Genomic DNA, 27,825 nt, shown 5'->3' with positions numbered 1-27,825 from the left:
ACTGGAGTTTATCTATCATCTTCGTAACGCTTTCGCAATTACTAAATGATCCTGTAACGAAGCGCGCTGCTCTCCGTTGGATCTTCTCTATCTCTTCTATCAACCCTACCTGGTGCGGATCCCACACTGCTGAGCAGTATTCAAGCATTGGGTGAACAAGCGTACTGTAACCTACTTCCTTTGTTGTCGGATTGCATTTCCTTAGGATTCTTCCAATGAATCTCAGTCTGGCATCTGCTTTACGGAAGATCAACTTTATATGATCATTCCATTTTAAATCACTCCTAATGAGTACTCCCAGATAATTTATGGAATTAACTGCTTCCAGTTGCTGACCTGCTATTTTGTAGCTAAATGATAAGGGACCTATCTTTCTATGTATTCGCATCACATTGAGATTCAATTGCCATTCCGTGCACCGTGCGTCAATTCGCTGCAGATCTTCCTGCATTTCAGTACAATTTTCCATTGTTGCAACCTCTCGATACACCACAGCATCATCTGCAAAAAGCCTCAGTGAACTTCCGATGTTATCCACCAGGTCATTTATGTATATTGTGAATAGCAACGGTCCTATGACACTCCCCTGCGGCACACCTGAAATCAATCTTACTTCGGAAGACTTCTCTCCATTGAGAATGACATGCTGCGTTCTGTTATCTAGCAACTCCTCAATCCAATCACACAATTGATCTGATAGTCCGTATGCTCTTACTTTGTTCATTAAACGACTGTGGGGAACTGTGTCAAACGCCTTGCGGAAGTCAAGAAACACGGCATCTACCTGTGAACCCGTGTCTAAGGCCCTCTGAGTCTCGTGGACGAATAGCGCGAGCTGGGTTTCACACGACCGTCTTTTTCGAAACCCATGCTGATTCCTACAGAGTAGATTTCTAGTCTCCAGAAAAGACATTATACTCGAACATAATACGTGTTCCAAAATTCTACAACTGATCGACGTTAGAGATATAGGTCTATAGTTCTCCACATCTGTTCGACGTCCCTTCTTGAAAATGGGGATGACCTGTGCCCTTTTCCAATCCTTTGGAACGCTTCGCTCTTCTAGAGACCTACGGTACACCGCTGCAAGAAGGGGGGCAAGTTCCTTCGCGTACTCTGTGTAAAATCGAACTGGTATTCCATCAGGACCAGCGGCCTTTCCTCTTTTGAGCGATTTTAATTGTTTCTCTATCCCTCTGTCGTCTACTTCGATATCTACCATTTTGTCAACTGTGCGACAATCTAGAGAAGGAAGCACAGTGCAGTCTTCCTCTGTGAAACAGCTTTGGAAGAAGACATTTAGTAATTCGGCCTTTAGTCTGTCATCCTCTGTTTCAGTACCATTTTGGTCACAGAGTGTCTGGACATTTTGTTTTGATCCACCTACCGCTTTGACATAGGACCAAAATTTCTTAGGATTTTCTGCCAAGTCAGTACATAGAACTTTACTTTCGAATTCATTGAAAGCCTCTCGCATAGCCCTCCTCACACTGCATTTCGCATCGCGTAATTTTTGTTTGTCTGCAAGGCTTTGGCTATGTTAATGTTTGCTGTGAAGTTCCCTTTGCTTCCGCAGCAGTTTTCTAACTCGGTTGTTGTACCACGGTGGCTCTTTCCCATCTCTTATGATCTTGCTTGGCACATACTCATCTAACGCATATTGTACCATGGTTTTGAACTTGGTCCACTGATCGTCAACACTGTCTGTACTTGAGACAAAACTTTTGTGTTGAGCCACCAAGTACTCTGAAATCTGCTTTTTGTCACTTTTGCTAAACAGAAAAATCTTCCTACCTTTTTTAATATTTCTATTTACGGCTGAAATCATCGATGCAGTAACCGCTTTATGATGGCTGATTCCCTGTTCTGCATTAACTGATTCAAATAGTTCGGGTCTGTTTGTCACCAGAAGGTCTAATATGTTATCGCCACGAGTCGGTTTTCTGTTTAACTGCTCAAGGTAGTTTTCAGATAAAGCACTTAAAAATATTTCACTGGATTCTTTGTCCCTGCCACCCGTTATGAACGTTTGAGTCTCCCAGTCTATATCCGGCAAATTAAAATCTCCACCCAGAACTATAACATGGTGGGGAAATCTACTCGAAATATTTTCCAAATTTTTCTTCAGCTGCTGAGCCACAACAGCTGCTGAGCCCGGGGGCCTATAGAGACATCCAATTACCATGTCTGAGCCTGCTTTAACCGTGACCTTCACCCAAATCATTTCACAATTCGAATCTCCGTCAATTTCCTTCGATACTATTGCACTTCTTATCGCTATAAACACGCCTCCCCCTTCACTGTCCAGCCTATCTCTGTCGTATACATTCCAATCCGAGTTTAGGATTTCATTACTGTTTACGTCTGGTTTCAGCCAACTTTCTGTTCCTAGTACTATATGGGCGTTGTGACCGTTTATTAATGAGAGCAGTTCTGGGACCTCTCTATAGACGCTCCTGCAGTTTACTATAAGCACATTAATATTGTTATTCCTTGTTGCATTTTGCCTACTCCTGCCTTGCCGCGTCTCAGGAGGCATCTTGTCGGGCCTAGGGAGGGAATTCTCTAACCTAAAAAAAACCCATGTGCACTCCACACGTACTCCGCTACCCTCGTAGCCGCTTCCGGCGTGTAGTGCACGCCTGACCTATTCAGGGGGACCCTACATTTCTCCACCCGGTAGCGGAGGTTGAGAAATTTGCACCCCAGCTCTCCGCAGAATCGTCTGAGCCTCTGGTTTAAGCCTTCCACTCGGCTCCAAACCAGAGGACAGCGAACAAATCTAAGAACAACACTGTCGCATGTCAATAAGTTTGCCATGAACGTACATAGCAATACCATAACCAATACTGTATGCACTTTTTGTTCTTTGCAATTGCATTTTTGCTGCAATTTGACTAGCTGGAAACATTTCCGGTAATGATTACATGTTGTTGTATTGTATTCTATTTTTATTGACCCAGGCAATCATAGTATTGTACAGCTGTACATATGATATTGGACAGGTCAGGAGAGCTATTTACAAGTAATTTTTACAAATTGATTTTTAGATTATTTTGTAGCAAGGAAATTATCTATCTTAAACAAAACAGTTAATACAAATCATAGAACTGTAAGGTTGTACATATGATATTGGACAGGTCAAGAGAACATATTTGCAAGTAATTTTTAATAAATTGATTTTACATTATTTTGTAATGAGGAAGTTAGCTATCTTTAACAAAACAGTAAATACAAATGTTGTATGGTAAAATACAAACATCCAATGCAAATGTAATAGTAAAGTAGTCCAGTGTATTTTATAGACATGCACAGTATATAATAATCCAGTATATTTCATAGACATGCACAGTATATAATTTTCAGACGTAATTGAACATTTATCATAAAAATGTTTACAATTTTAACCCCTTTCAAAAAAATGATCAACTGCATAAAAGCAATGGTCCAAGAGATTTTTTTTTTAAACTTATGTGTGAAGGCTCTTGGGTTCTTTGTTGCTTTGATTCTTTTGGTAAATAATTATACATTTGTATCCCTACATTTAAAACACTTTTTTGGTAGCAGGTAGTTCTGGACTGAATCATATGTAGGTCAGATTGCTGTCTTGCTGCATAGTTATGAATATCTCCATTGAATTTTAGTGTGCAGTCATTGTTTAACAGGTATGACTTGACAAATGAGACGATATTATAAATGTAAGCAGAGGGCAGAGTCATATTGCCATTTTGAAATGTTGTCTGCATGATTTGTTATGTCTTAGATTACATATTATGTGTATTGCCTTTTTTTTGCATTTTGAAAATGTATCTACCTCCAGGTGAGTTCCCCCAAAATATGATTCCGTACTGTTATGTAGAATGGAGGTAAGCATAATATACATGTATGAGAACAGATTTTGTGACTGATTTTTTGAGTATCCTTAAAATGTAACATAGTTGATAGCTTTTGAGATACAATTTGTGTGAGTCTCTCACTTAAGATTTTCTTCAAGCCATATGCCAAGAAACTTGACAGAATCCACACACATAAGCTCTTGGTTATTCAGAATCACATCAGGCATTTCTTGTTTTTGGGATGAGAGTCTGACGTTGATGTACATTGTTTTCTGTATATTTATAATCAGTTTGTTCTCATTGAACCATTTGCCGAGTGACGACATAGGCAGTTTAATTTTTTGGTTGTGATCCTCTGTATTAGTACCTGTTATACTCACATCATTGGCAAATAGTGTGGTATGTCCTGTAGCAAGCTTTGTGCTTATATCATCAATCCAGGGTGTTACAAAAGGTATGACTAAACTTTCAGGAAACATTCCTCACACACAAAGAAAGAAAATATGTTATGTGGACATGTGTTCGGAAACACTTACTTTCCATGTTAGAGCTCATTTTATTACTTCTCTTCAAATCACATTAATCATGGAATGGAAACACACAGCAACAGAATGTACCAGCGTGACTTCAAACACTTTGTTACTGGAAATGTTCAAAATGTCCTCCATTAGTGAGGATACGTGCATCCACCCTCCATCACATGGAATCACTGATGCGCTGATGCAGCCCTGGAGAATGGCGTATTGTGTCACAGCCATCCACAATACAAGCATGAAGAGTCTCTACATTTGGCACTGGGGTTGCGTAGACAAGAGCTACCAAATGCCCCCATAAATGAAAGTCAAGAGGATTGAGGTCAGGAGAGCATGGAGGCCACGGAATTGGTCCGCATCTACCAATCCATCAGTCACCAAATCTGTTGTTGAGAAGCGTACAAACACTTCCACTGAAATGTGCAGGAGCTCCATTGTGCACAAACCACATGTTGTGTCATACTTGTATAGGCACATGTTCTAGCAGCACAGGTAGAGTATCCCGTATGAAATCATGATAACATGCTTCATTGGGTGTAGGTGGAAGAACATGGGGACCAATCAAGAGATCACCAACAATGCTTGCCCAAACGATCACAGAAAGTCTGTGTTGATGACGTGATTTCACAATTGTGTGCAGATTCTCGTCAGCCCACAGATGTTGATTGTGAAAATTTACAATGTTGGAATGAAGCCTCATCCGTAAAGAGAACATCTGAAATGAGGATTGACACATTGTTTGATGAACCATTCGTAGAAGTGTACCCGTGGAGGCCAATCAGCTGCTGATAGTGCCTGCACATGCTGTACACGGTACGGAAACAACTGGTTCTCTCGTAGCACTCTCCATACAGTGACGTGGTCAACGTTACCTTGTACAGCAGCAACTTCTCTGATGCTGACATTAGGTTTATCATCAACTGCACGAAGAATTGCCTCGACCACTGCAGGTGTCCTCGTCATTGTAGGTCTTCCCCAGTCGCGAGTCATAGGCTGGAATGTTCCGTGCTCCCTAAGACGCCGATCAATTGCTTCGAACGTCTTCCTGTCGGGGCACCTTCGTTCTAGAAATCTGTCTTGATACAAACGTACCGCGCCACGGCTATTACCTCGTACTACTCCATACATCAAATGGGCATCTGCCAACTCTGCATTTGTAAACATTGCACTGACAGCAAAACCACGTTCGTGATGAACACTAACCTGTTGATGCTACGTACTGGTGTGCCTGATGCTAGTACTGTAGAGCAATGAGTTGCATGTCAACACAAGCACCGAAGTCAACATTACCTTCCTTCAATTGGGCCAACTGGCAGTGAATCGAGGAAGTACAATACATACTGACGAAACTAAAATGAGCTCTAACATGGAAATTGAGCGTTTCCGGACACATGTCCACATAACATCTTTTCTTTATTTGTGTGCGAGGAATGTTTCCTGAAAGTTTGGCTGGACCTTTTTGTAACACCCTGTATATAGCAGAAACATTATGGGTCCCAGGATTGAGCCTTGTGACACACCATATCTAATAGGCATTGTGTCAGAGGAGTGGACAGTAAATTGATGGGTGGTTGTATTCTTTAATTTTTTTTTTTTTCAAAATTAATTTCAACTTTTTGAAATCTGTTTGACGGGTAAGATTCTAACCATTTGTTTGCAATTCCTCTTATACCTTTATTTGCTAACTTCTTAAGGAGTATGGTATGGTCAATTACATCAAATGGTTTGGATAAATCTAAAAAGATACCAGTAGTGATTTCCTTATTACCCAGTGCTTTTAAGGTTTTATTGAGATACTCGTAAATAGCAGTGGTAGTTGTCATTTGCTTTCTAAAACCATGCTGGTGTTTTGTTAATAAGGATAGTTTATTAGTAAAATCTTCCAATATGGTGTAAAAAATTTTTTCAAATATTTTTGAGAATGAGCTGAGTTGTACTACGGGCCTGTAATTGGCTACATCATTTTTAGAAGTCTTTAGTAGGTCAGGGAAAACTCCATTTGTAAAGGATGCATTTATTATGTGGGTTAGGGGTTCTAGAATGGATTCTCCACATTTCTTTACAATTAAATCAGGAATGTTGTCACTACCACAGCAGCATTCCACTTTGACAAATTACTATAAGTTGTGTGTAAGCACCACAAGCTTTCAGATTTGGTGCCATTTTCTGATAATAAAAATGACTGCACTTAAGTCTGCTTAGATGGCCAGTTTTTTGAAGCTGAATTGTCACACATGCTTCTGTGGTACCGGTTGCCTTGTGAGACACTGAAACTCCCGTAAACTTTAAGTAGTGTTTAAATTATACTGTTCCATTAAGACCACATACTTGCAAGACCTACCCTCATGAACCATGGACCTTGCCGTTGGTGGGGAGGCTTGCGTGCCTCAGCAATACAGATAGCCGTACCATAGGTACAACCACAACGGAGGGGTATCTGTTGAGAGGCCAGACAAACGTGTGGTTCCTGAAGAGCGGCATCAGCCTTTTCAGTAATTGCAGGGGCAACAGTCTGGATGATTAATTGATCTGGCCTTGTAACAATAACCAAAACGGCCTTGCTGTGCTGGTACTGCGAACGGCTGAAAGCAAGGGGAAACTACGGCCGTAATTTTTCCCGAGGGCATGCAGCTTTTCTGTATGATTAAATGATGTTGGCGTCCTCTTGGGTAAAATATTCCGAAGGTAAAATAGTCCCCCATTCGGATCTCCGGGTGAGGACTACTCAAGAGGATGTCATTATCAGCAGAAAGAAAACTGGCGTTCTATGGATCGGAGCGTGGAATGTCAGATCACTTAATCGGGCAGGTAGGTTAGAAAATTTAAAAAGGGAAGTGGATAGGTTAAAGTTAGATATAGTGGGAATTAGTGAAGTTCGGTAGCAGGAGGAACAAGACTTCTGGTCAGGTGACTACAGGGTTATAAACACAAAATCAAATAGGGGTAATGCAGGAGTAGGTTTAATAATGAATAGGAAAATAGGAATGCGAGTGAGTTACTACAAACAGCATAGTGAACACATTATTGTGGCCAAGATAGATACGAAGCCCACACCTACTACAGTAGTACAAGTGTATATGCCATCTAGCTCTGCAAATGACGAAGAAATTGAAGAAATGTATGATGAAATAAAAGAAATTATTCAGATAGTAAAGGGTGATGAAAATTTAATAGCCATGGGTGACTGGAATTCGATAGTAGGAAAAGGAAGAGAAGGAAACGTAGTAGGTGAATACGGATTGGGGCTAAGAAATGAAAGAGGAAGCCGCCTGGTAGAATTTTGCACAGAGCACAACTTAATCATAGCTAATACTTGGCTTAAGAATCATAAAATAAGGTTGTATACATGGAAGAACCCTGGAGATACTAAAAGGTATCAGATAGATTATATATTGGTAAGACAGAGATTTAGGAACAAGGTTTTAAATTGTAAGACATTTCCAAGGGCAGATGTGGACTCTGACCACAATCTATTGGTTATGACCTCTAAATTAAAATTGAAGAAACTGCAAAAAGGAGGGAACTTAAGGAGATATGACCTGGATAAACTGAAAGAACCAGAGGTCGTACAGAGTTTCAGGGAGAGCGTAAGGGAACAATTGACAGGAATGGGGGAAACAAACACATTAGAAGAAGAATGGGTAGCTTTGAGGGATGAAGTATTGGAGGCAGCAGATAATCAAGTAGGTAAAAAGACGAGGGCTAGTAGAAATCCATGGGTAACAGAAGAAATACTGAGTTTAATTGATGAAAGGAGAAAATATAAAAATGCAGTAAATGAAGCAGGCAAAAAGGAATATAAACGTCTCAAAAATGGTATCGACAGGAAATGCAAAATGGCTAAGCAGGGATGGCTAGAGGACAAATGTAAGGATGTAAAGGCTAATCTCACTAGGTGTAAGATAGATACTGACTACAGGAAAATTAAAGAGACCTTTGGAGATAAGAGAACCACTTGTATGAACATCAAGAGCTCAGATGGAAGCCCAGTTCTAAGCAAAGAAGGGAAAGCAGAAAGGTGGCAGGAGTATATAGAGGGTCTATACAAAGGCGATGTACTTGAGGACAATATTATGGAAGTTCAAGAGGATGTAGATGAAGATGAAATGGGAGATACGATACTGCGTGAAGAGTTTGATAGAGCACTGAAAGACCTGAGTCGAAACAAGGCCCCCAGAGTAGACAACATGCCATTGGAACTACTGACGGCCTTGGGAGAGCCAGTCCTGACAAAACTCTACCATCTGGTGAACAAGATGTATGAGACAGGCGAAATACCCGCAGACTTCAAGAAGAATATAATAATTCCAATCCCAAAGAAAGCAGGTGTTGACAGATGTGAAAATTACCGAATTATCAGTTTAATAAGCCACAGCTGCAAAATATTAACACGAATTCTTTACAGACGAATGGAAAAACTAGTAGATGCCGACCTCGGGGAAGATCAGTTTGGATTCCGTAGAAATGTTGGAACACGTGAGGCAATACTGACCTTACGACTTATCTTAGAAGAAAGATGAAGGAAAGGCAAACCTATGTTTCTAGCATTCGTAGACTTAGAGAAAGCTTTTGACGATGTTGACTGGAATACTCTCTTTCAAATTCTAAAGGTGGCAGGGGTAAAATACAGGGAGCGAAAGGCTATTTACAATTTGTACAGAAACCAGATGGCAGTTATAAGAGTCGAGGGACATGAAAGGGAAGCAGTTGTTGGGAAGGGAGTGAGACAGGGTTGTAGCCTCTCCCCGATGTTATTCAATCTGTATATTGAGCAAGCAGTAAAGGAAACAAAAGAAAAATTCGGGGTAGGTATTAAAATCCATGGAGAAGAAATAAAAACTTTGAGGTTTGCCGATGACATCATAATTCTTTCAGAGACAGCAAAGGACTTGGAAGAGCAGTTGAATGGAATGAATAGTATCTTGAAAGGAGGATATAAGATGTACATCAACAAAAGCAAAACGAGGATAATGGAATGTAGTCAAATTAAATCGGGTGATGCTGAGGGAATTAGATTAGGAAATGAGACACTTCAAGTAGTAAAGGAATTTTGCTATTTGGGGAGCAAAATAACTGATGATGGTCGAAGTAGAGAGGATATAAAATGTAGACTGGCAATGGCAAGGAAATTCGTTTCTGAAGCAGAGAAATTTGTTAACATCGAGTATAGATTTAAGTGTCAGGAAGTCTTTTCTGAAAGTATTTGTATGGAGTGTAGCCATGTATGGAAGCAAAACATGGACGATAAATAGTATGGACAAGAAGAAAATAGAAGCTTTTGAAATGTGGTGCTACAGAAGAATGCTGAAGATTAGATGGGTAGATCACATAACTAATGAGGAAATATTGAATAGGATTGGGGAGAAGAGAAGTTTGTGGCACAACTTGACCAGAAGAAGGGATTGGTTGGTAGGACATGTTCTGAGGCATCAAGGGATCACCAATTTAGTATTGGAGGGCAGTGTGGAGGGTAAAATCGTAGAGGGAGACCAAGAGATGAATACACTAAGCAGATTCAGAAGGATGTAGGTTGCAGTAGGTACTGGGAGATGAAGGAACTTGCACAGGATAGAGTAGCATGGAGAGCTGCATCAAACCAGTCTCAGGACTGAAGACCACAACAACAACAACAACATGCAAGAATGTACAATTACCGTACAATTAGATTTTTTGGTAATTATTATGAAAATCCTAGACTGTTGTCACAACATCCTCATCTTATTAATAATCTAATGCTTAATTTCATTGTTAACTTATGTTCTTTGGATCGCTTTGAGTCGATACAGGAAGGAAAAATCTCGAAAAGAATTTTTCAAAATGGTTCAAATGGCTCTGAGCAGTATGGGACTTAACGTCTGAGGTCATCAGTCCCCTAGAACTTAGAACTACTTAAACTTAACTAACGTAAGGACATCACACACATCCATGCCTGTGGCAGGATTCGAACCTGTGACCTTAGCATTCGCGCGGTTCGGAACTGAAGCCCGTAGAACCGCTCGACCACAGCGGCAGGCTAAGAATTGTTCAATTAAATATGTTATTCCAAAAATCTTAACTGCACATCATAATAAGTGCACGAGTAACGTGAAGTACCACCCCACTCTAACTCACGCAGCTAAGCTCATGCGCGAATCTGGTAGTGCAAGAAAAATTTTTCCGGGTAGTTTTATTTTATTTATTTGTTACTCCATCGATCCAACTGTGATAAACTGACAAGGATATAGAGTGTGTCAGTAAACAATCAATACAAAGGTAGTAGTAAAGCAGTCAGTCAGACAAAAATAACACCACATATTTGCTATACACAAATGCGGTAAGAGTGACAGATTACATCAAACACTAGACATAGAAAGTGAAAACAAATTGAAAACCAGTGAAAATGACTATGAATGTTACATGGGTACGGTACCTACATCATTGCTCAAACTTAAACCATGGTAAGCTCTCACTGGTTATGCACAAAACAGGTGAACTCCTAGTACTGAGAAGCGGGAGAAGGCACTGTCTGACAGCAAGCCCTGTTTCAAAAACTGCTGTTGAAGGAATAATTCAGAGCAGAAGAAAACACGCCTTCCCGCTGTATTCGGTAATTTTCGAGGTCATACTCACATCTTTTCTGGTTGACAATTAGCATATTCAAAAATCGCTACCAAGACAACATAAAATTGAATTTACAGTTCACACTGCCAATGTGAAATCATCAGCAGTAACAATTGATCATTATTACTAACAGAACATCAATACCAACCAGTACGAAGTTTTAAATTCGAATTATCGCAGAATCAAGCAAAAGTGTGGGCTATTTATTGAAATTCGAAAATTTAGTGCGGATAAATAAAGCCTTTTATTCAAGCTGCGTCTTACACAAACGGACGCTCCGATAACATCGTGTCTCTTGAACAGAGATCCACGCTGGGAAAGAAATTACGCCGAGTCGTATGCATGAAGACATTGAGAAAAAAAACTAAACTTAATTCTGCCTGAAGAAGCCATGAAGGCCCAACTGTGGCGACGACCGCCGTGTCACCCTCAGTGGGTGTGGGTATGGAAGAGCATGTGGTCAGCACACTGCAAGACCTTGAGATAAATACAGAATTACTCGGATAATATCGAAATAAGTATGCTTCTTAAAACGATCATAAATCGATTTTAAAAATGTTTTTCTATACAAAAGTGAAGTGTCGGATATTATTAAAAAATCCAGGTTTCTCGCGGAAATTCAAGGCTTTTCCCCGATTTTAAAGGTATGCTGTCCACCCTGCAATAGACACACGTAAAACTAAAAGTGAGACATTACCCAATACCCAGCTTTCAGAAGTAATATTGCCTTCAGAAGGGAGGAAAGAGAGTCTGGTTGGGGAACATTAAACAGGAAGGACAACCACGACCCTGTATGAGAACGAGCTACCTGTACTGAGGACAGGGGCTGTCAAAGATGGATTGGGAGGTGTCAGGGAGAGTTCATTTCTCACATTTCCTTATTGACCATTCACTCTACACGTGGATCAAAATCATCAGAGATGGAAGGGGAAGTGTAGGAGAGAATTGTTTCTCGCATTTCTTTCTTTAGCACTTCCTATATAGATGAATAAATATCAGTAGCCTTGGGCCCTTCAAAAGGCAGCACCACTATTTCGTTTCTGTATCCAAAAGGACACAAATTATCTTCACATCTATAAAATTTGAGGTGTATTTACAATAACTCGACAGTTATTAATAACAATAAGTCAAGCTCTTCATCTCGGCCCTGAAGACCCGAGGTACATCGACAGCCTGCAGTGCCAACTTTGCCATTTGTTGTGATGTGGATGCGGTAAAGAGGAGTGCGTCGTCAGTACGTCATACCCTCTGCTGTTCTGCTGAATTATCAGACCCCGGAATCACTACGTCTCAATCCAGTATGTCACAGAACACGAGTTGTGACTGACAAATGACCAGCTCCTGGACAGCCCCCAATTCTAATACTCTGATATAGATTTGCGCCACTGTTCTTTCCCATTAATAAATGTTAAATCCTGAGGTAAACACAAAAAAACTTAACTGGTGTAGAAAAAAATTGGCACGTATTAGATAAACTCATACTGTACCAAATGTATAAACGTGATGATATGAAGTAAAAATTGTTATGAGGCTAAGATCTTACATCTGATATAAGCAGTATGTGAAAAGGTAGAGAGAAGGAGATCCAAATAAGTGTAGGTCAGCACAGGATATTATTATGGAGGATCAACAGGGTACAGGTTTTTATTATGGAGGATCAATAGGACAGGACAAATCTGCTTGATCCAGGAGCATCGAACAACTGTTTTGTCACATCAGTCAGAGAACTTGCAGACAGAATGAAGGCTACAGACACGTGCAAGGAATGTGCTTAATCCCCAGCTGTCTGAAGGACTATCTTTCATTGGGTGACGATGCACAATGAGGACTGCAAAATACTTTCCAAATTTTCCACTTCCAAATCTACATACTGCCACTGGTAGTTTAATTATATTATTAAAATGATTGTTCACTTCATTAGTAGGCCACTGAGTTTTCTTTTTAATAAATGTTGAGAGTATAGAGTTTTTTTCCAGATTCACTGAAAATTTCAAAATTTGTTCCCATATTCACAGAGGATGATAATTCCTTCAGGGTTGCCAAACAGTCTCTGCTGTGCCAATACTCTCCAATACATTATTACATATTTTGAAAAAAGCATGACCTCCTTCACAACAGTCAATATGGATTTCAGCCAGGTAGACATATCACTGCTGCTGTTTTGGAAATTCTTCATCAGATATAAACAACTGTCAAAAATAAGAAGATCATGTCACTTGCATTATGTGATCTAAGTAAAACCATTTCACTGCATTCCATTTCACTGGAGTATTATGGTGTACACAAATTTACATTAGCAGTAATTTCTTATTACTTCAACTACAGAAAACATTCTGTCTCAGAAATAAATTTTTTTTTAGTAAAAATTGGTGTTCCAAAATGCTCTGTCCTTGGTCCATTTGTCATTATGGCTATCAATGAACTGCATCATTGTGTATCACAATCTGTTATCTGTTGAAGTTGTTATGCACACACACATAATAGAATACAATAAATAAATGTGTAAAACTTTTAGGAACATATATTGGTGCCAAGCTCAGCTGCGAAGAACATTTTACCTGAGTTTGCAAACAGCTATCACTTCTGTGAAAATTGAGAAATGTAGTTGATGGGGACATTCCTCTCATATCAGTAACACTTTAAAAATAAAAATGGTCCATATAATATGCAAGGGTGATACTATGCAGCATTGTCCCCTTCTTTTTACTAAACATAAAGAGATGAAAGAGACAGGAATCAGAAAGTAGAAATGCTAGATGAGAATAGCAACAAATGTCCATGGGGAAGATCATACATGGCATGCCACAGAAAAGTGAGCTAGGAACATTGTTTTACTCAGTCTACCTTCCTAATTACATCCAGAAGAAAGCCATCCTATCTGTTGATGGCACCAATATTTTAATTATGATGTAAATAAAATAGAAAGAAACTTCCACATGGGAAAAATATATTAAAAACAAAGATTCCGAGACCTACCAAGCGGGAAAGCACCGGCAGACAGGCACATTAACAAAACACACAAACACACACACAGAATTACTAGCTTTCACAACCGATGGTTGCTTCTTCAGGAAGGAGAGGGAAAGACGAAAGGATGTGGGTTTTTAAAACCCACATCCTTTCGTCTTTCCCTCTCCTTCCTGAAGAAGCAACCATCGGTTGCGAAAGCTAGTAATTCTGTGTGTGTGTTTGTGTGTTTTGTTAATGTGCCTGTCTGCCGGCGCTTTCCTGCTTGGTAAGTCAATATTTTAATTAAAGAGATAAGTCTGGAAACGAAGTGAGGTGGCACAATGGTTAGCACACTGCACTTGCACTCAGGAGGACAACAGTTCAATCCCACATCCAGCCATCCTGATTTAGGCTTTCCGTGATTTCCCTAAATCGATCTGGCAAATGCTGTGATGGTTCCTCTGAAAGGGCACAGCCGACTTCCTTCTCCATCCTTCCCTAATCCGATGAGACCGATGACCTCGCTGTCTGGTCTCCTCCCCCAAAACAACACGTCCCAAGCCTGGAAGAAGTTGTTCTAACATCTGAAATAGTATTACTTAATATAGACAATTTGTTTGGTAGTAATACTAACCAAAAAGTGTATACTCATGAACTTAAAGAACAACAGAAGTAAACAGTATATGTTAACAACAAAAACAATCATGAGCAAGTTGGGCACATAAAATTTTAAGTTCTCCATGCAGATGACACATTAACACAGAAAGAGCACACCACAACGTAGCGTAAGTTTTAAAATAAATTCATTCTGCTATACCTTCTGAATGTCAGCCAAAACAGTGTTTAAACCCTCAGAAAATGTTACCCTGCACATTTCCTCTCCAGGATGTGGTTCGAAACAGAACTATAAGGAAGTTCAGTAAATATGAAGAAGAAAATACTGATTATATAGAAAAGTGGTAACTGTACAATGGTCAGTGAGAAACACTGAACAAGTTGCAGACCAAAATTCAAATCATCAGCCTAGGAAAAGAATTTCTGAATATGAAAAGGATAGACTGCTACACACCATATAGAGGAGATGCTGAGAGGGAGACAGACACACTGAAAAAAGATTGCTGGACTGCTATCAGACTAAGTGTTTCATCAGAGATAGGCTAATGATATTTAGCAGTCTTTTTAAATGTGCCTATCCACCACTCAACACCTCATTTATGTGGTGGGTAGCAGTCTATCATTTTCATGTTGTTTGGAAAGTATTATTCAGTTTTAGAGAAAAAAAGAGAAGGAGAGTTACGCCAGACAGTACTGGAAACAGTAAATGGATCTGTACAATCATAACAACAAGGCATTATGAAATCAGAAATAAGTATCAGTGATACAATATACCTCAATTGTAATACACCATATGACGTGAATAAATGAATACAAATCTTGTCTGTATTCCCAAAAATCACAGATTGAGAGATTTCTGACTTTTCAGTAAATAATGAAGAGGATATGAAGAGAATGTGAGAATATGGGGACACTGCTGTAGACATGTAACAAAATCTGACATACCTGTGCTGTTCCAAGCCCTAGAATGGGCATTTTGTGTCCATTGAAGAAAGTTAAGTATTCCATCTTGCCAGTCACCTTGCTGTTCCAGGTTTAGCAAGTAGTGAGTAATACTTGTGTACTGTCTGCAGAGCTGTGGGACTCAGTTCTTCAGTACTTACAGCAGTTATCTGTATAATTACCTTATCTGTTGCTCGTCCTTTATGACACTACATAAACAGTGAGATAACTGCCATCTGCTATTAAAATGAAGTGGCCATTCACCCGTATCTTCACAGAATGTGACTATAGGTTGATAGCTTACCACAACTCTGCTACTTAAGTAGCAGTCATAGTCTCTTATCTGACAGTGGCAGACGTGCCCATGTAGCGTAGTCTGTACTACCAATCAGATAAAATGGTCACAGTTGCAGGTTGTCAGGGGCAACAAGAGGTAGATTTTCAGTATAATTATTGAGTGAATGTACAACTTTAAAATACTGTCATAATCTACTCATTAAGAGCTACAATCTTACATTAAAAGTTTAACACAATAAGTCAAGCGTGAAAGTAAGAAACTGTGTAACTCACAGGATGGATATTACCCAGATTGTATTCATCCAGTATTTCAGAATGAGTGTACTTACTAACTCACAACAAACTTTGCACATAATTTCAAACCTTTACAGAAAACCTTTTCTCTCTCATCCCACACAAAATTATGAAACAAAGAAAAATTATCACTTACTACATTTTCACTGTCCATGCACTAAAACTGCTGCATCAGGTGTGATGTTTTAATCTATTAGTCCTTTACTATTAACTGTATCTGCAACATATATTGTGGACAGCATCTCTATGTGCCACTGAATATACCTGCCAAATTATATCATTGTATGACACATATTGTGGGAGAAATGATGTTTAAAAAATTGACATGAGTTAAAAAGTAGCTTAAAAAAAACAAAAACAAAAAAACGGGTGATTCAGTTCCTTAAAGAATCAGGGAGAGGGGGGGAGGCATTACTAGTTCATATAGAAGTCCTAAAAAGAAAGAAATGTGCTCAGCTGACAGTACAATCAGAACAGTTCCTTCAAGAATGACGCTTTCATTTACGTCCCCAAATCTGGCTTGTGCTCTGTCTTTAATGACCATGACATAGGTGTAATATTAAGCATTACTTTTCTTGCTTTTCCTGATAGTAAGAACAACTGTTTTAATTTCTACATAGAAACAGTTCCTCCTATCTTTTTTACTTGTATGTAGAATTTTCAAGAGATTAAGTACATTCTCAAGTATTTTATCTTTGCTTAAAGATCTTGAACATGATGCTCATGTTCACTAGTATTCTCACCCACAGTTCATGACTGAGTGGTCAGCGTCAGTGCCTCTTAATCGTGGGGTCCCAGATTCCATTCGTGGCAGGGTTGGAGATTTTCTTCACTTGGGGGCTGCGTATTTTTGTCATCCCAATCATTTCATCTCATATTCATTGATGCTCTACATTTTAACGTTCTGTAATTTTTCCGACCTGTAAATAAAAAGTTTATATTCATTAAGAAAAGGTGGCATCAAATAGAAAGACTTGCACTTGCCAGCTAAAAAACCCCCGGTGCCGCCTCCCAGCCAATAACGCCATACAGCGATTTCATTTGTTTGTTTTATTAATACAAACACTCTAATTTTCAGACACATTACATAATGATAAAGGACAAATATATAAACAAAATTTCAAATTGCAAGGAATTCCCAGGGGAAATGTGGATTCTGTGTGCCCTTCTTTTCAGTTTACTTTGTACTCATAGTTAGAGGACTTGGAGAGCAATGCCCATGCATCAGTTTCTTAAAATAGTGCAATGCAATTCTTCTGACTGCTACTAAATTCAATGCATTTACAAAATATTAGAAGAATCACTCACAGCTGATCGTATCATGTAGTCACGAGGTGCTCAGTCATGTTCTCACTAGTAGCATATTTATTGTTTATTATTTCTCTATTTATTATCAAATGGATATAAAATTAATAAATATTGAATTACAACTTTTTAAATAAAAATAAAATATCTTATTTTAATTACTAATTGCAGGCAAGTGCAAGTATTAAGAATAAATTAAAGTTTGGTACTAAAATTTCACATATTAAACACACACTTTCATATCTCTGTTGGTAGTAAGATTTTCTAACTGCCACCAATTCTGCAAAATAGTGATTTATAATGTAGAGATTATAACAAGTTAGAAGATATAATAACAGTTACTCATCAAATACTTTATTACAAAATTTTATGAAACCTAATGAAAAATTTTTAAAACCGCTGCCACCAACTACCCATGCTGAAAGTTGACTGCCAAGTAGTGGGCTGTAGTGGCCAGGTGACTACCACTGTATTAAATTCTGAAGATTGAACAGTGTTACTGCTATAGGTCAATTTTTGAAGTAAAAATAAATTACATGTGTCTATTCAATTTTAATTTATTTTCATGCGGTTAGCAGTTAAAAATAGTAGTATGCTACCTTTAATAAAAAACCTGTTTAGCTGTTGGTTAATTAACATTTCTATTTTATAACATGTATAGACATTATATAGAAGGCATAGACTGTATGTAAAAGTAAAAGAACTTGCTCCTGTATATAACTGAAACAAGAACCTCAGGCAGAGAAGCCTTATACATTACAACTACTAAGAAACAAATGTTTAGTATTTAACAGCAGTTAGAAATCTTCTAACATTGAAAGGCAAATTTTTGAAGTATTTTTGAAAACTGTGTCATACTGACTTAAGAACCTGACATTCAGGCACTGACCTTAAAATCTCATAAGTGTGGAGAGAATGGAGGAGGGGAACCGTGCAGCCCATCAGACCCCCTTGTGGGACACACTCACACCCATCAAATTCTGCTGTTTTACTTGAATACCAAATGGTTTGTCCCTCATGGCCACTTTCTGTAAAGTTGTTCCACAGTTGTTTGTTCTTCTTCTTCTGGGGTGTCTAAGGCTGGCACCACTTCTCTGCTCCAAGTCTGCATTTTCTGCTTCTTAACTTCCTCAGTGTTCATATTTCTTGCTTCCTGCACCTCATCTTGCCAGCTGTGCTGTGGGCAACCCGTTTTTTCTGCTGTGATGCTATCCACTTTAGTATCGTATTTGGTATCCTGTCTTTATTCATTCTACTCACGTGGCCAAATCACATCAGCTGTTTTTGTTTGAAGTTCTAATCAATATTCATGTTTTGCAGATTATATAATTCCTTATCATATCTATCCTAGTATGGTTTGACAATATAATGATTTGAGCTTTGTCTCAACTGACCCACATCAGTGGCTTTTATTTTCTCCCCCTCTAACATCCTCGGTTTCTTCTCCATCGGCTGGCCGGAGTGGCCATGCGGTTCTAGGCGCTACAGTCTGGAGCCGAGCGACCGCTACGGTAGCAGGTTCGAATCCTGCCTCGGGCATGGATGTGTGTGATGTCCTTAGGTTAGTTAGGTTTAATTAGTTCTAAGTTCTAGGGGACTGATGACCTCAGAAGTTAAGTCGCATAGTGCTCAGAGCCACCATCTTCTCCATCCAAAATAACACTCAGAATTGTAGTCTTATACATTCTTTCTTATTGTTTGTTATCTTCTTTTTCCAAAGAACAGTGTTCATTGCATTTGTTACAGCTTGCCCTTTGTTTCATCATTACTTGTCTACTGTTTGTTAACTAATACCATAAGTTATTTTGCCTTTTTCATGCCTCCATTTACTTCACTGTCTACTTCCAAATTCTTTAGTTTTCCTCTTTCAATGGCCAAGTACTCACTCTTGCTCATCTGCATCTTGAGGCCAGCTTTATTCTATTCCTCTTTCAACCTTCTTATCATATATCATCATATATTTCTGATCATCTTCATCTTTTGCTACTGCAATATGGTCATCCGCAAAAGATTGCAAAGAAGTTAATTGTTGCAGGAAAATAACGTTGTGTAGGAAATGACAAGTGATGTAGGAAATGACTGGAGCTCACATGCTTCCTCATAACACCTGCACATTGAGTGAATATCTAGCAGCCCCCGTCTAAAGTGTTTCAATGTCTTGTGTTGGCAGGAATTTCAAACACTTGAGCAGTACTCGAGAATGGACTTCCAGAGCCAGTTTGAGAACATATTTGCACACAAGCAAGTAGTTGTTTGGTGTACCCCCCACCCCCTCTCTCTCCACCTTATACAGTTTCTTCCACGTCATTTTTCACTACCAGTTGTGATATGCACGCACTTGGCGCCCTTCCAGCTTGGCTGCTACTAGTTGCAATACGTTCTGTGTGGGAATCTTGCAGCTGTGAAGCCCCTGCAGTCCCTCTTAGCTTGGCATTGCAAACAGCAGCTTGTGTCACTTGTGGCTTAATCTGGCTCTGTGGATTGCACTATTGTTCTGTACAATTTTTGCATTCCTAAACTTCTAGCAGTAACCCAAAGTCAACCATTTTCCTCCCCTGATACCAGCCTTATGTGTTTGTTGCGTTTCATACTGCTTTTCATTACACCTAGATATTCAACTGATGTTACTCTAATCTTACAGTCAAACATTACATGATTCTTTTTTCCTACTAATGTAGATAAACTTACATTTTAGGCTGACCTACCATACTTTGCAACAAATGTCAGTCACCCTGTATCCCCTTATAATCACTCAACAACAATACTTCCCTGTACACTGCAGCATCATCAGCAGTCAGTCACAGCCCCATGGTTTGCAGAATATTATGAGAGAAAGGAGAAAGTTAGTTTTGCATTAGTGATACAGTCATACCTAGATATATCGAACCTCAATATATTGAAGATCTATCTGTATCAAATTATTTCTTCATTTCCTTACCTCAGAACCCCAAAACCTTGATATTTAAAAGAAAACTCACCATTATATTGAATTTTTTGGAAGTTTTGAGAAGGGCAGATTTTTACCTCTAGATATCCAAGTTCAGTGGAAAAAAGTTCTTCATATCAAAGTCACCTTTATATATTGAAGTCTTTCATAGAGTATCTCCATATATTGAAGAGCAGGCAAAAAGGGGAATCCCAGTGCTTCCCATCCATGCATCGATGCGTCAGTGAGATCGGTGTCGCATTGCAATTCCCATGCCCTCCATGGAGGTATGATTTGATGCAGTGTTTATTTTGGTTGAGTGTGAGCTGAAAGTGTTAGCCATGGCCTCTAAACAGAAATATCTGACAATCACTGAAAAGCTAAAGTTACTTGATGAAGTAAACGCAGGAATGAAGAAACAGGACACCCCCAAAACCACACGTTTTTCATATTAGGTGCATTGTGCTGCCACCTACTGCCAGGTACTCCATATCAGTGATCTCAGTAGCCATTAGACACTGTGAGAGAGCAGAATGGAGGCTCCACTTAACTCATGGACTTCGAACATGGTCAGGTGACTGTGTCATACATTCATATGCAAGATTTCCACTCTCTTAACATCTCTAGGTTCACTGTTTCAAATGTGATAGTGAAATGGAAATGTGAAAGGACACGTACAGCACAAAAACGTACAGTCCGGCCTCCTCTGTTGACTGACAGAGACAACCGAGAGTGGGTCATAATGTGTAATAGACAATCTATCCAGATCATCACACAGGAATTCCAAACTGCATCAGGATCCACAGTAAGTACTATGACAGTTAGGCAGCTGCTCATAAGCCACACATCACACTGGTAAATGCCAAATGATCCCACACTTGGTGTAAGGAGCGTAAACATAAGACAATTGAACAGTGAGTGGAAAAACATTGTGTGGAGTGTCAAATCATGGTACATAATTTGGCGTTTCGATGGCAGGGTGTGGGTTTGGCGAATGCCCGGTGAACGTCATCCGCCAGTGTGTGTATTGTGAACAGTAAAATTTGGAGGTGGTGGTGTTATGGTGTGGTTGTGTTCTTCATGGAGAAGCTTGCTCACCTTGTTGTTTTGTGTGGCACTAACACAGCATAGGCCTACATTGATGGTTTAAGCACCTTCTTGCTTCCCTCTGTTGAAGAGCATCTTTCAACATGATCGAGCACCAGTTCCTCCTTCGCCTATCCAAGGTCCATAAGAGTGGGGTGCCTCTCCATTCCACTGTAATGTAGGAGCACGTACTTATTTTGTTGCCAAATATCTGACATTGCTACTGGGACCTTCCGTAGGCAAGTATGAGCATCATATTCAAAACTCTGAAGATTTCATAGGTAGGCTGAAAACTCTTAGATTGTAGTCATTGGATCTCTTAGTAAGTCTTGATATTTCTCCTTATTTACAAAGGTGCCCTTGCACAACTCTTGAGATCCCATTAGCAAATAGGTTTGAAAAGGTCGTAGTGGCATTATTTAAAAGCCTGCTTAATTCAACGTACTTCTTATTTCATGACCAATATTTTGAACAAGTGGACAGTATCACATTGGGAAGCTCTCTGTCTCCCATGGTAGCCAGTTATTTTATGGAGAACTTTGAAGAAAAAGCACTACAGTCAGCCACTCTCAAATGATCGTTTTTCCTGTGGTATGTGGATGATACATTTGTGCTGTGGCCACGTGGACTTGATACTCTACCTAAGTTTCTTCAGCATTTAAATTCGCTCCATCCTAATATAATCTTTACAATGAAAGATGAAAAAGATGGTACTTTACCTTTTCTTGATGTTTTGGTATGAAGGAAAGAAGACAGAACCTTGGGACACAGTGTCTACCAAAAGCCAACACATACAGATCTATATTTGCAGGCCACAAGCTGCCATCATCCTGCACAGTACAGTAGTGCATTATGTACGTTAGTTCACAGAGTGCATGTGGTGTCTGATCCTGGAACCCTGTCATGTGAAATATGACATTTGAAGATAGTTCTCGGACCAAACATTTATTCTAAGAGACAGATAAGTAACACATTCAGGCCCAAGTGAGTTCAATCTATGGAGCAGAATGAAGATACACAGACACCCATCACCTTGGCCTTTTTTCCATATTTTGGTGCCGTGTTGTGGAGAATCGGAAGAGCCCCAGAAGATATAACATTAAGCATATTCTTCAACCATCTGAAAAACTGAGGAACCTGTTGGGTTCAGTTAAGGATGATCTTGGCTTGAGTAACCATGGTGTGTACAAGATTGCTTGTCAAGATGGGGCAGCAGATATAGGCCAGATGTCGCACAGTACAAGAATGCTGTGTTGAACATCAGCATCATACACGTCTACGTCAACCAGAAAAGTCTGCAATTGCAGAACACTATCTGAATACAGAATATCACATAATTTATGGAAAGACAGAAGTTTTATTCCTGGCATCATCTTCCTGGAATTGTATAATTAAGGAAGCAATACATATCCACACAGCTGATAATCTCATCAACAGGGATGCAGGATTTCAACTGAGCACAGGCTGGAACCCTGCATTGGCTGCTGTTAAATCATGAGGAGAAAATCAAGATTTTTTTCAATAACAGATCCATCAATACCTTGGTCTAGTATGGTTGTCTAGTGAGTGACGACTGGCTGCACTGTTAGTAAATGTAGCATACAGTGCCTGCTCAGGAGGGCCGTTCTGCAAATTCCGACAGAGGGCATTTGAGTATGGCGCCATCTATCTACATATCATTTCGCATGCATGATTTCCGTGGCTGCACTTTCTTCGTGCACATGTTCTATACAAAGGGGTGATGACGTGCGGATACCATCAATCATATATGGCCAAAAGCATGTTCAACCACCTGAATATGAAGGACATTTGTTCTGAGGAAATACTGTGGAATTTTGCTCAACGTTATCAGGCGGAAAACCCATAAACACTATTTACAGGTATTACAGCTTCTTTTATGTAAATTAAATGCTATTGTAATGGTGCCTTGATTATTATTATTTATTTGTTTGTTTTGCCCTCTAAGGAGCATGCAGAACCATTAATTAGCAGTGGTCTTCTTAGCTTTTTGTTCTTCTTTTCTTCCCAAAACTTCCTCCTTTCACTATGGGCCTGTCTTCTTTCTTGTGTCCATGTCTTTTTCAATTTCAGATTCTTTTCTATTGGGTTTTTGGTTGTGAACTTATGAGAGTTGGTTTTCTGTCTATATGGAGCCCGTGTGGTTTCTAGTGGGTCAGTACTGAGTTCCGTGAGGTCATTTTGGGTTTCTATTAGCCAGTGTGCCCTGGTTTGGTGAGTTCCTTCAATGATGAGGAAAATTTTCCTGCCAGTCTAGAGGCGTCCATTCTTGCTAAATGTCTGTAGAATTTCAATCGTCTTTTTCACGCAACTGACATGAAATGTTTCCCTTGAGCACAGTTCTTAACAGATTTTTCACATCCAGATACCATATTGAATCTTGAGTCCAAATATTTTCCTGGGTATTTGTGTTTCCATTTACTCAATGTCCTTGATGTTGATGGTCAATGACGATGTTTCAGTTGGGTAGAGCACTTCTGGAAGAGTGACTGTATGATAGTGGTGAAGTTTTGCTTGGGTGGATAGCTGTTTCTTATTGTATGTGTTCCAGGTTATTGTATAAGCTTTATGTAATTTTTCTGCTCATGCTTTGTGAGCTAATTTTTCATTGCGTGTTGCTGATCATTTCACCCAAATAACTGAAGTACTTAACTTTTTTGATGTCACCATATTTTGTTGCAAGTAGTTTCACATGTGAACTTTAGGAGTCCATAAATTGGGTTTTCTTGTAAGAAATTTGGCGTCCTGTTTTGACGGCAACCTTATGAAGTTCGTCAGTGGCAAGTTTGGCTTCCTCGGGAGTCAGCGTAATTTTTGCTAGGTCATCAGCAACATTTTATGTTGATATGTTTGTCCTTTGTTCACATACTTATTCCAGGTATTTCTTTCTCCCATGTCTTGTAATCTTGTCCAGTACTGGGTTAAAGAGGAGTGGAGACAACCCATCACCCTGTCTCACTCCTCTCCTAAATTGAAAAGGTTCAGAAACTTCTTCCACGAATTTTACTTTTGAGGTTGTGTCTGTTAAAGTCTGCTCAGTTAATGAAGTAGTATTGTTATCTACACCATATTCACAAAGTGTATTGACAGACTGGTGCGATGAATCAAGTTGTATGCTTTTTTGAAATCTACGAAGCTGACTACTGTGCGGTTCGTCTCACGGTGTTGCAGTATCATTTTCAGGTTATGGATCTGTTCTGCACAGGATCAATGTGGGCAGAAGCCTGCCTGATATTCACTGATCATATGTTCTGTCTGTTGTTCTAATCTGGTGAGAAGATCATGTGAGAGCCCTTTGTAAGTAGGAGTGAAATGCCTCAGTAGTTGTTGGTATTGGTCTTGTTGCCCTTTCAGTGTAGAGGGTGAATCGAAGCAGTTTTCCAATCTGCTGGTATGACTCCACTTTCCCATATATTTGCAGTGATAGTTGTTAGCCTGTCAATCAAGAGTTCACCTCCAATCTTGAGCATTTCAGCAATTACACTGTTTTCCCTGGTACTTTGTTGTTTTACAGATGTGATACAATGTTTCAGATCTCCTCACATGTTGAATAATTTCAATCCTGGTTTGGGGTTACAGCATCAAAGTCAAGTTTGTCTGCTTGTGGTTCACAGTTGTGTAACTTCTCGAAATGCTGTTTCAGGATTTCACAGTTGGCCTTCCACCACCTTCTGATCATGATTCAGTATCTTTAAATTATACAAGTAGGTTCCCTCTTGATAAGAGTAATGTAAATAAGCCTTTCCCGGAAGTTGTGGTCACTAGACCAGTCACAGATGAGAAAATTGACAGGTTTCATACGTCCCTTTCTAACAGAGGTTGGTTTGGCCTGTGTTATGATGACACACATTATACTCTAAGCAATTATCTTCCAGCAAAGGTACTATTTGATAGGTTTCTTAAAGCATTTTTGGGACACTTTAATGACTGCATTCCAATAAAGAACTGCAAAGTAACTGACAGAGTCCTAAAAGCAAAAGTTCCAAATAGACAAAATACATGGTATACAAACAGCTGTCTACTTTGAAAAACCAAGTTATGTTGTTGTAAAATATTTATAGAAATCTGAAAACCAACCATGCTAAATTAGCCTATGTTAGATCAAGGAATGAGTGCAAAAAAACAGTTGTGGAAGCCACACACTCTCAGAAGTATTAAGAAATCCACCAATAAGTGCAAAGCAGCATGGACACTAATAAATAGTGTCACCAAAGATAAAAGAAGTGACAAAATTAGTATCTCTCCTCAGGAGAGCAAATGTCTGCTTGTGTCTGTGTATGTGTGGATGGATATGTGCGTGTGTGTGAGTGTACACCTGTCCTTTTTTCTCCCTAAGGGAAGTCTTTCCACTCCCGGGATTGGAATGACTCCTTACCCTCTCCCTTAAAACCCACATCCTTTCATCTTTCCCTCTCCTTCCCTCTTTCCTGAAGAAGCAACCGTCAGTTGCGAAAGCTAGAAATTCTGTGTGTGTGTTTTTGTGTTTTATTTATTGTGCCTATCTACCGGCGCTTTCCCACTTGGTAAGTTTTGGAATCTTTGTTTTTAATATATTTACAAATTTAGATCAATTTAAAATAAGCTAATTCGTATACACATATATTTACAGACTTCTAGTTAGAGACAATCATTAGATTTACTCCTGGTATACAATACTTTTTTTTTTTACAAATAAGTTACTAAATAATTTAATGCCACATTGTTCACTCATATCTCACTATCAGTCACTGCACACACTATACACACATTGTTTCATAACAACTTCACTCAATACACACACACACACACACACACACACACACACACACACACACACACACACACACACACACACACACACAATGGTGATCTCTGGGCCATTTTCTGTACCGCTACTTCCCATTTGCTATCCTGAAAAACGGAGTCAGCATCCCTCCATAGTGAGTGAGATGTTGAGCTCAGAAAGAGGAAGAGGTGTTAGTACTGTGCCAGGCATAGCTTGGGGGATAAGTATTTCTAGAAAGGGAAAAACGAAGGAAAAAAACATAAAGTGAAGGTGTTATGTGGAATGTTGGATATTTTATAATCATTATTATTATTATTTATTTATATAACTTTTTTTTATCAAACCCCTACTCTGTTTTACCTAAGTAATCCTTCAGTGTATAAAATGCATTGCATAACAGATACTTTTAGCTGCCTTTTTAAATAAGTGTATTTTGGCAATTTCTTTAATCTCTTTTGGTGATTTATTGTACAGTTTTATTCCTTGGTAGAAAATGCTGTTTTGAGTTTTATGTTTACTTTTTCTTGGTAAATGTAAGTCGAGTCTATCTCTTGTTGCATGCTCACGGACAGAGCTGTTTGTGCAGTAACTACCAATGTTACTTTTCATGTGTACAGCTGACTGGTAAATCTATTCACATGGAGCAGCTAAAATCCCCAGTGTACTGAACAGATCTTTACAAAGAGCTCGACTAGTATTTTTGGTTATTATTCTTATGGCTCTTTTCTGGAAGTTGAAAATTGTGATCATATTTTGTGAATTTGTTCCCCAAAAAAGAATGCCACAGCTAAGAATTGAATGTACATGTGAATAATATGTAACTAAAAGACACTCCATGCTATACACTGATGATAGGATTCCAAGAGAAGTTACAGCTTGTTTTTCAATTAATTCTCTTTCAGTTAATATTAAAAAACTAATTTTATACAGATCCACACAAAAAATAAAACTCTAGAAAATATAGAAATTGCTCATGATAACCAGGAACTAGAACAGGTGCACTCCACTAAATTCCTGGGGGTTCACATTAACAGTAGGCTCAACTGAGAACAGCATGTGTCCCTTAGCCTAAAAAGGCTTTCATCAGCAACTTTTGTTCTAAGAATCATTACTCATTCTGGGGACATCAACATTTTAAAATCAGCTTACTTTGGGTACTTTCACTCATTAATGAGTTACGTAATAATATTCGGGGGTAACTCACCAGCCTAAAAAAAAAATCTTAACTGCTCAGAAGAGAGGAGTCAGAATCATGTGTGGAGTTCCTCCACGAACCTCATTTAGAAAACTTTTCACACAGTTAGGTATTGTGACCACAACATGTCAGTACACATACTCTCTGATTAATATAGTTAATAAAGACTATGCTCAGTGTGAATCAAATTGTTCATACCATAACTACAATACTAGAGGTAAAGATGATCTACATGATGAACTAAAACATTTATCACTTTTACAGAAGGGAGTAAAATATGCGGGTATAAAGACTTTTAATGCATTGCCTAATTATATTAATGTACAAGAGAAAATGAAACGCTGTTCAAAGGTATGTTAAAAAATACCCAGAAGTAATGCACTCCCTTAATAATAGATATATTTAGTCTCTTAGTTATTAGATGGACGATACAATATTATGTTAATGTTATAGTTATAATGTTA

The 27,825-nt window shown here is 39.0% G+C and overlaps 2 protein-coding genes across 4 annotated transcripts in view; one reads left to right on the top strand and one right to left on the bottom strand.

Annotated features, from left to right (window-relative positions):
- LOC126291661 (1,5-anhydro-D-fructose reductase-like) overlaps window positions 1-15,645 on the bottom strand; it is a 159,247-nt gene extending 143,602 nt beyond the window's left edge. For both annotated transcript variants that reach the window (XM_049985238.1, XM_049985237.1), the window contains exon 1: window positions 15,479-15,645. In XM_049985238.1, coding sequence (XP_049841195.1) covers window positions 15,479-15,541 — 63 coding nt within the window. In that variant the 5' untranslated portion in view covers window positions 15,542-15,645. The remainder of the gene's footprint in view (window positions 1-15,478) is intronic.
- Window positions 15,646-15,829: 184 nt separating this feature from the next.
- The window catches only part of LOC126291663 (sulfotransferase 1B1-like), an 80,012-nt gene continuing 68,016 nt past the window's right edge, over window positions 15,830-27,825 (top strand). For both annotated transcript variants that reach the window (XM_049985241.1, XM_049985242.1), the window contains exon 1: window positions 15,830-15,908. In XM_049985241.1, coding sequence (XP_049841198.1) covers window positions 15,873-15,908 — 36 coding nt within the window. In that variant the 5' untranslated portion in view covers window positions 15,830-15,872. The remainder of the gene's footprint in view (window positions 15,909-27,825) is intronic.

This window comes from Schistocerca gregaria, chromosome 9 (assembly GCF_023897955.1).
Source record: "Schistocerca gregaria isolate iqSchGreg1 chromosome 9, iqSchGreg1.2, whole genome shotgun sequence".
NCBI classification, from domain to species: Eukaryota; Metazoa; Arthropoda; class Insecta; order Orthoptera; family Acrididae; genus Schistocerca; species Schistocerca gregaria.
This window is presented reverse-complemented; position numbering and strand designations above follow the sequence as displayed.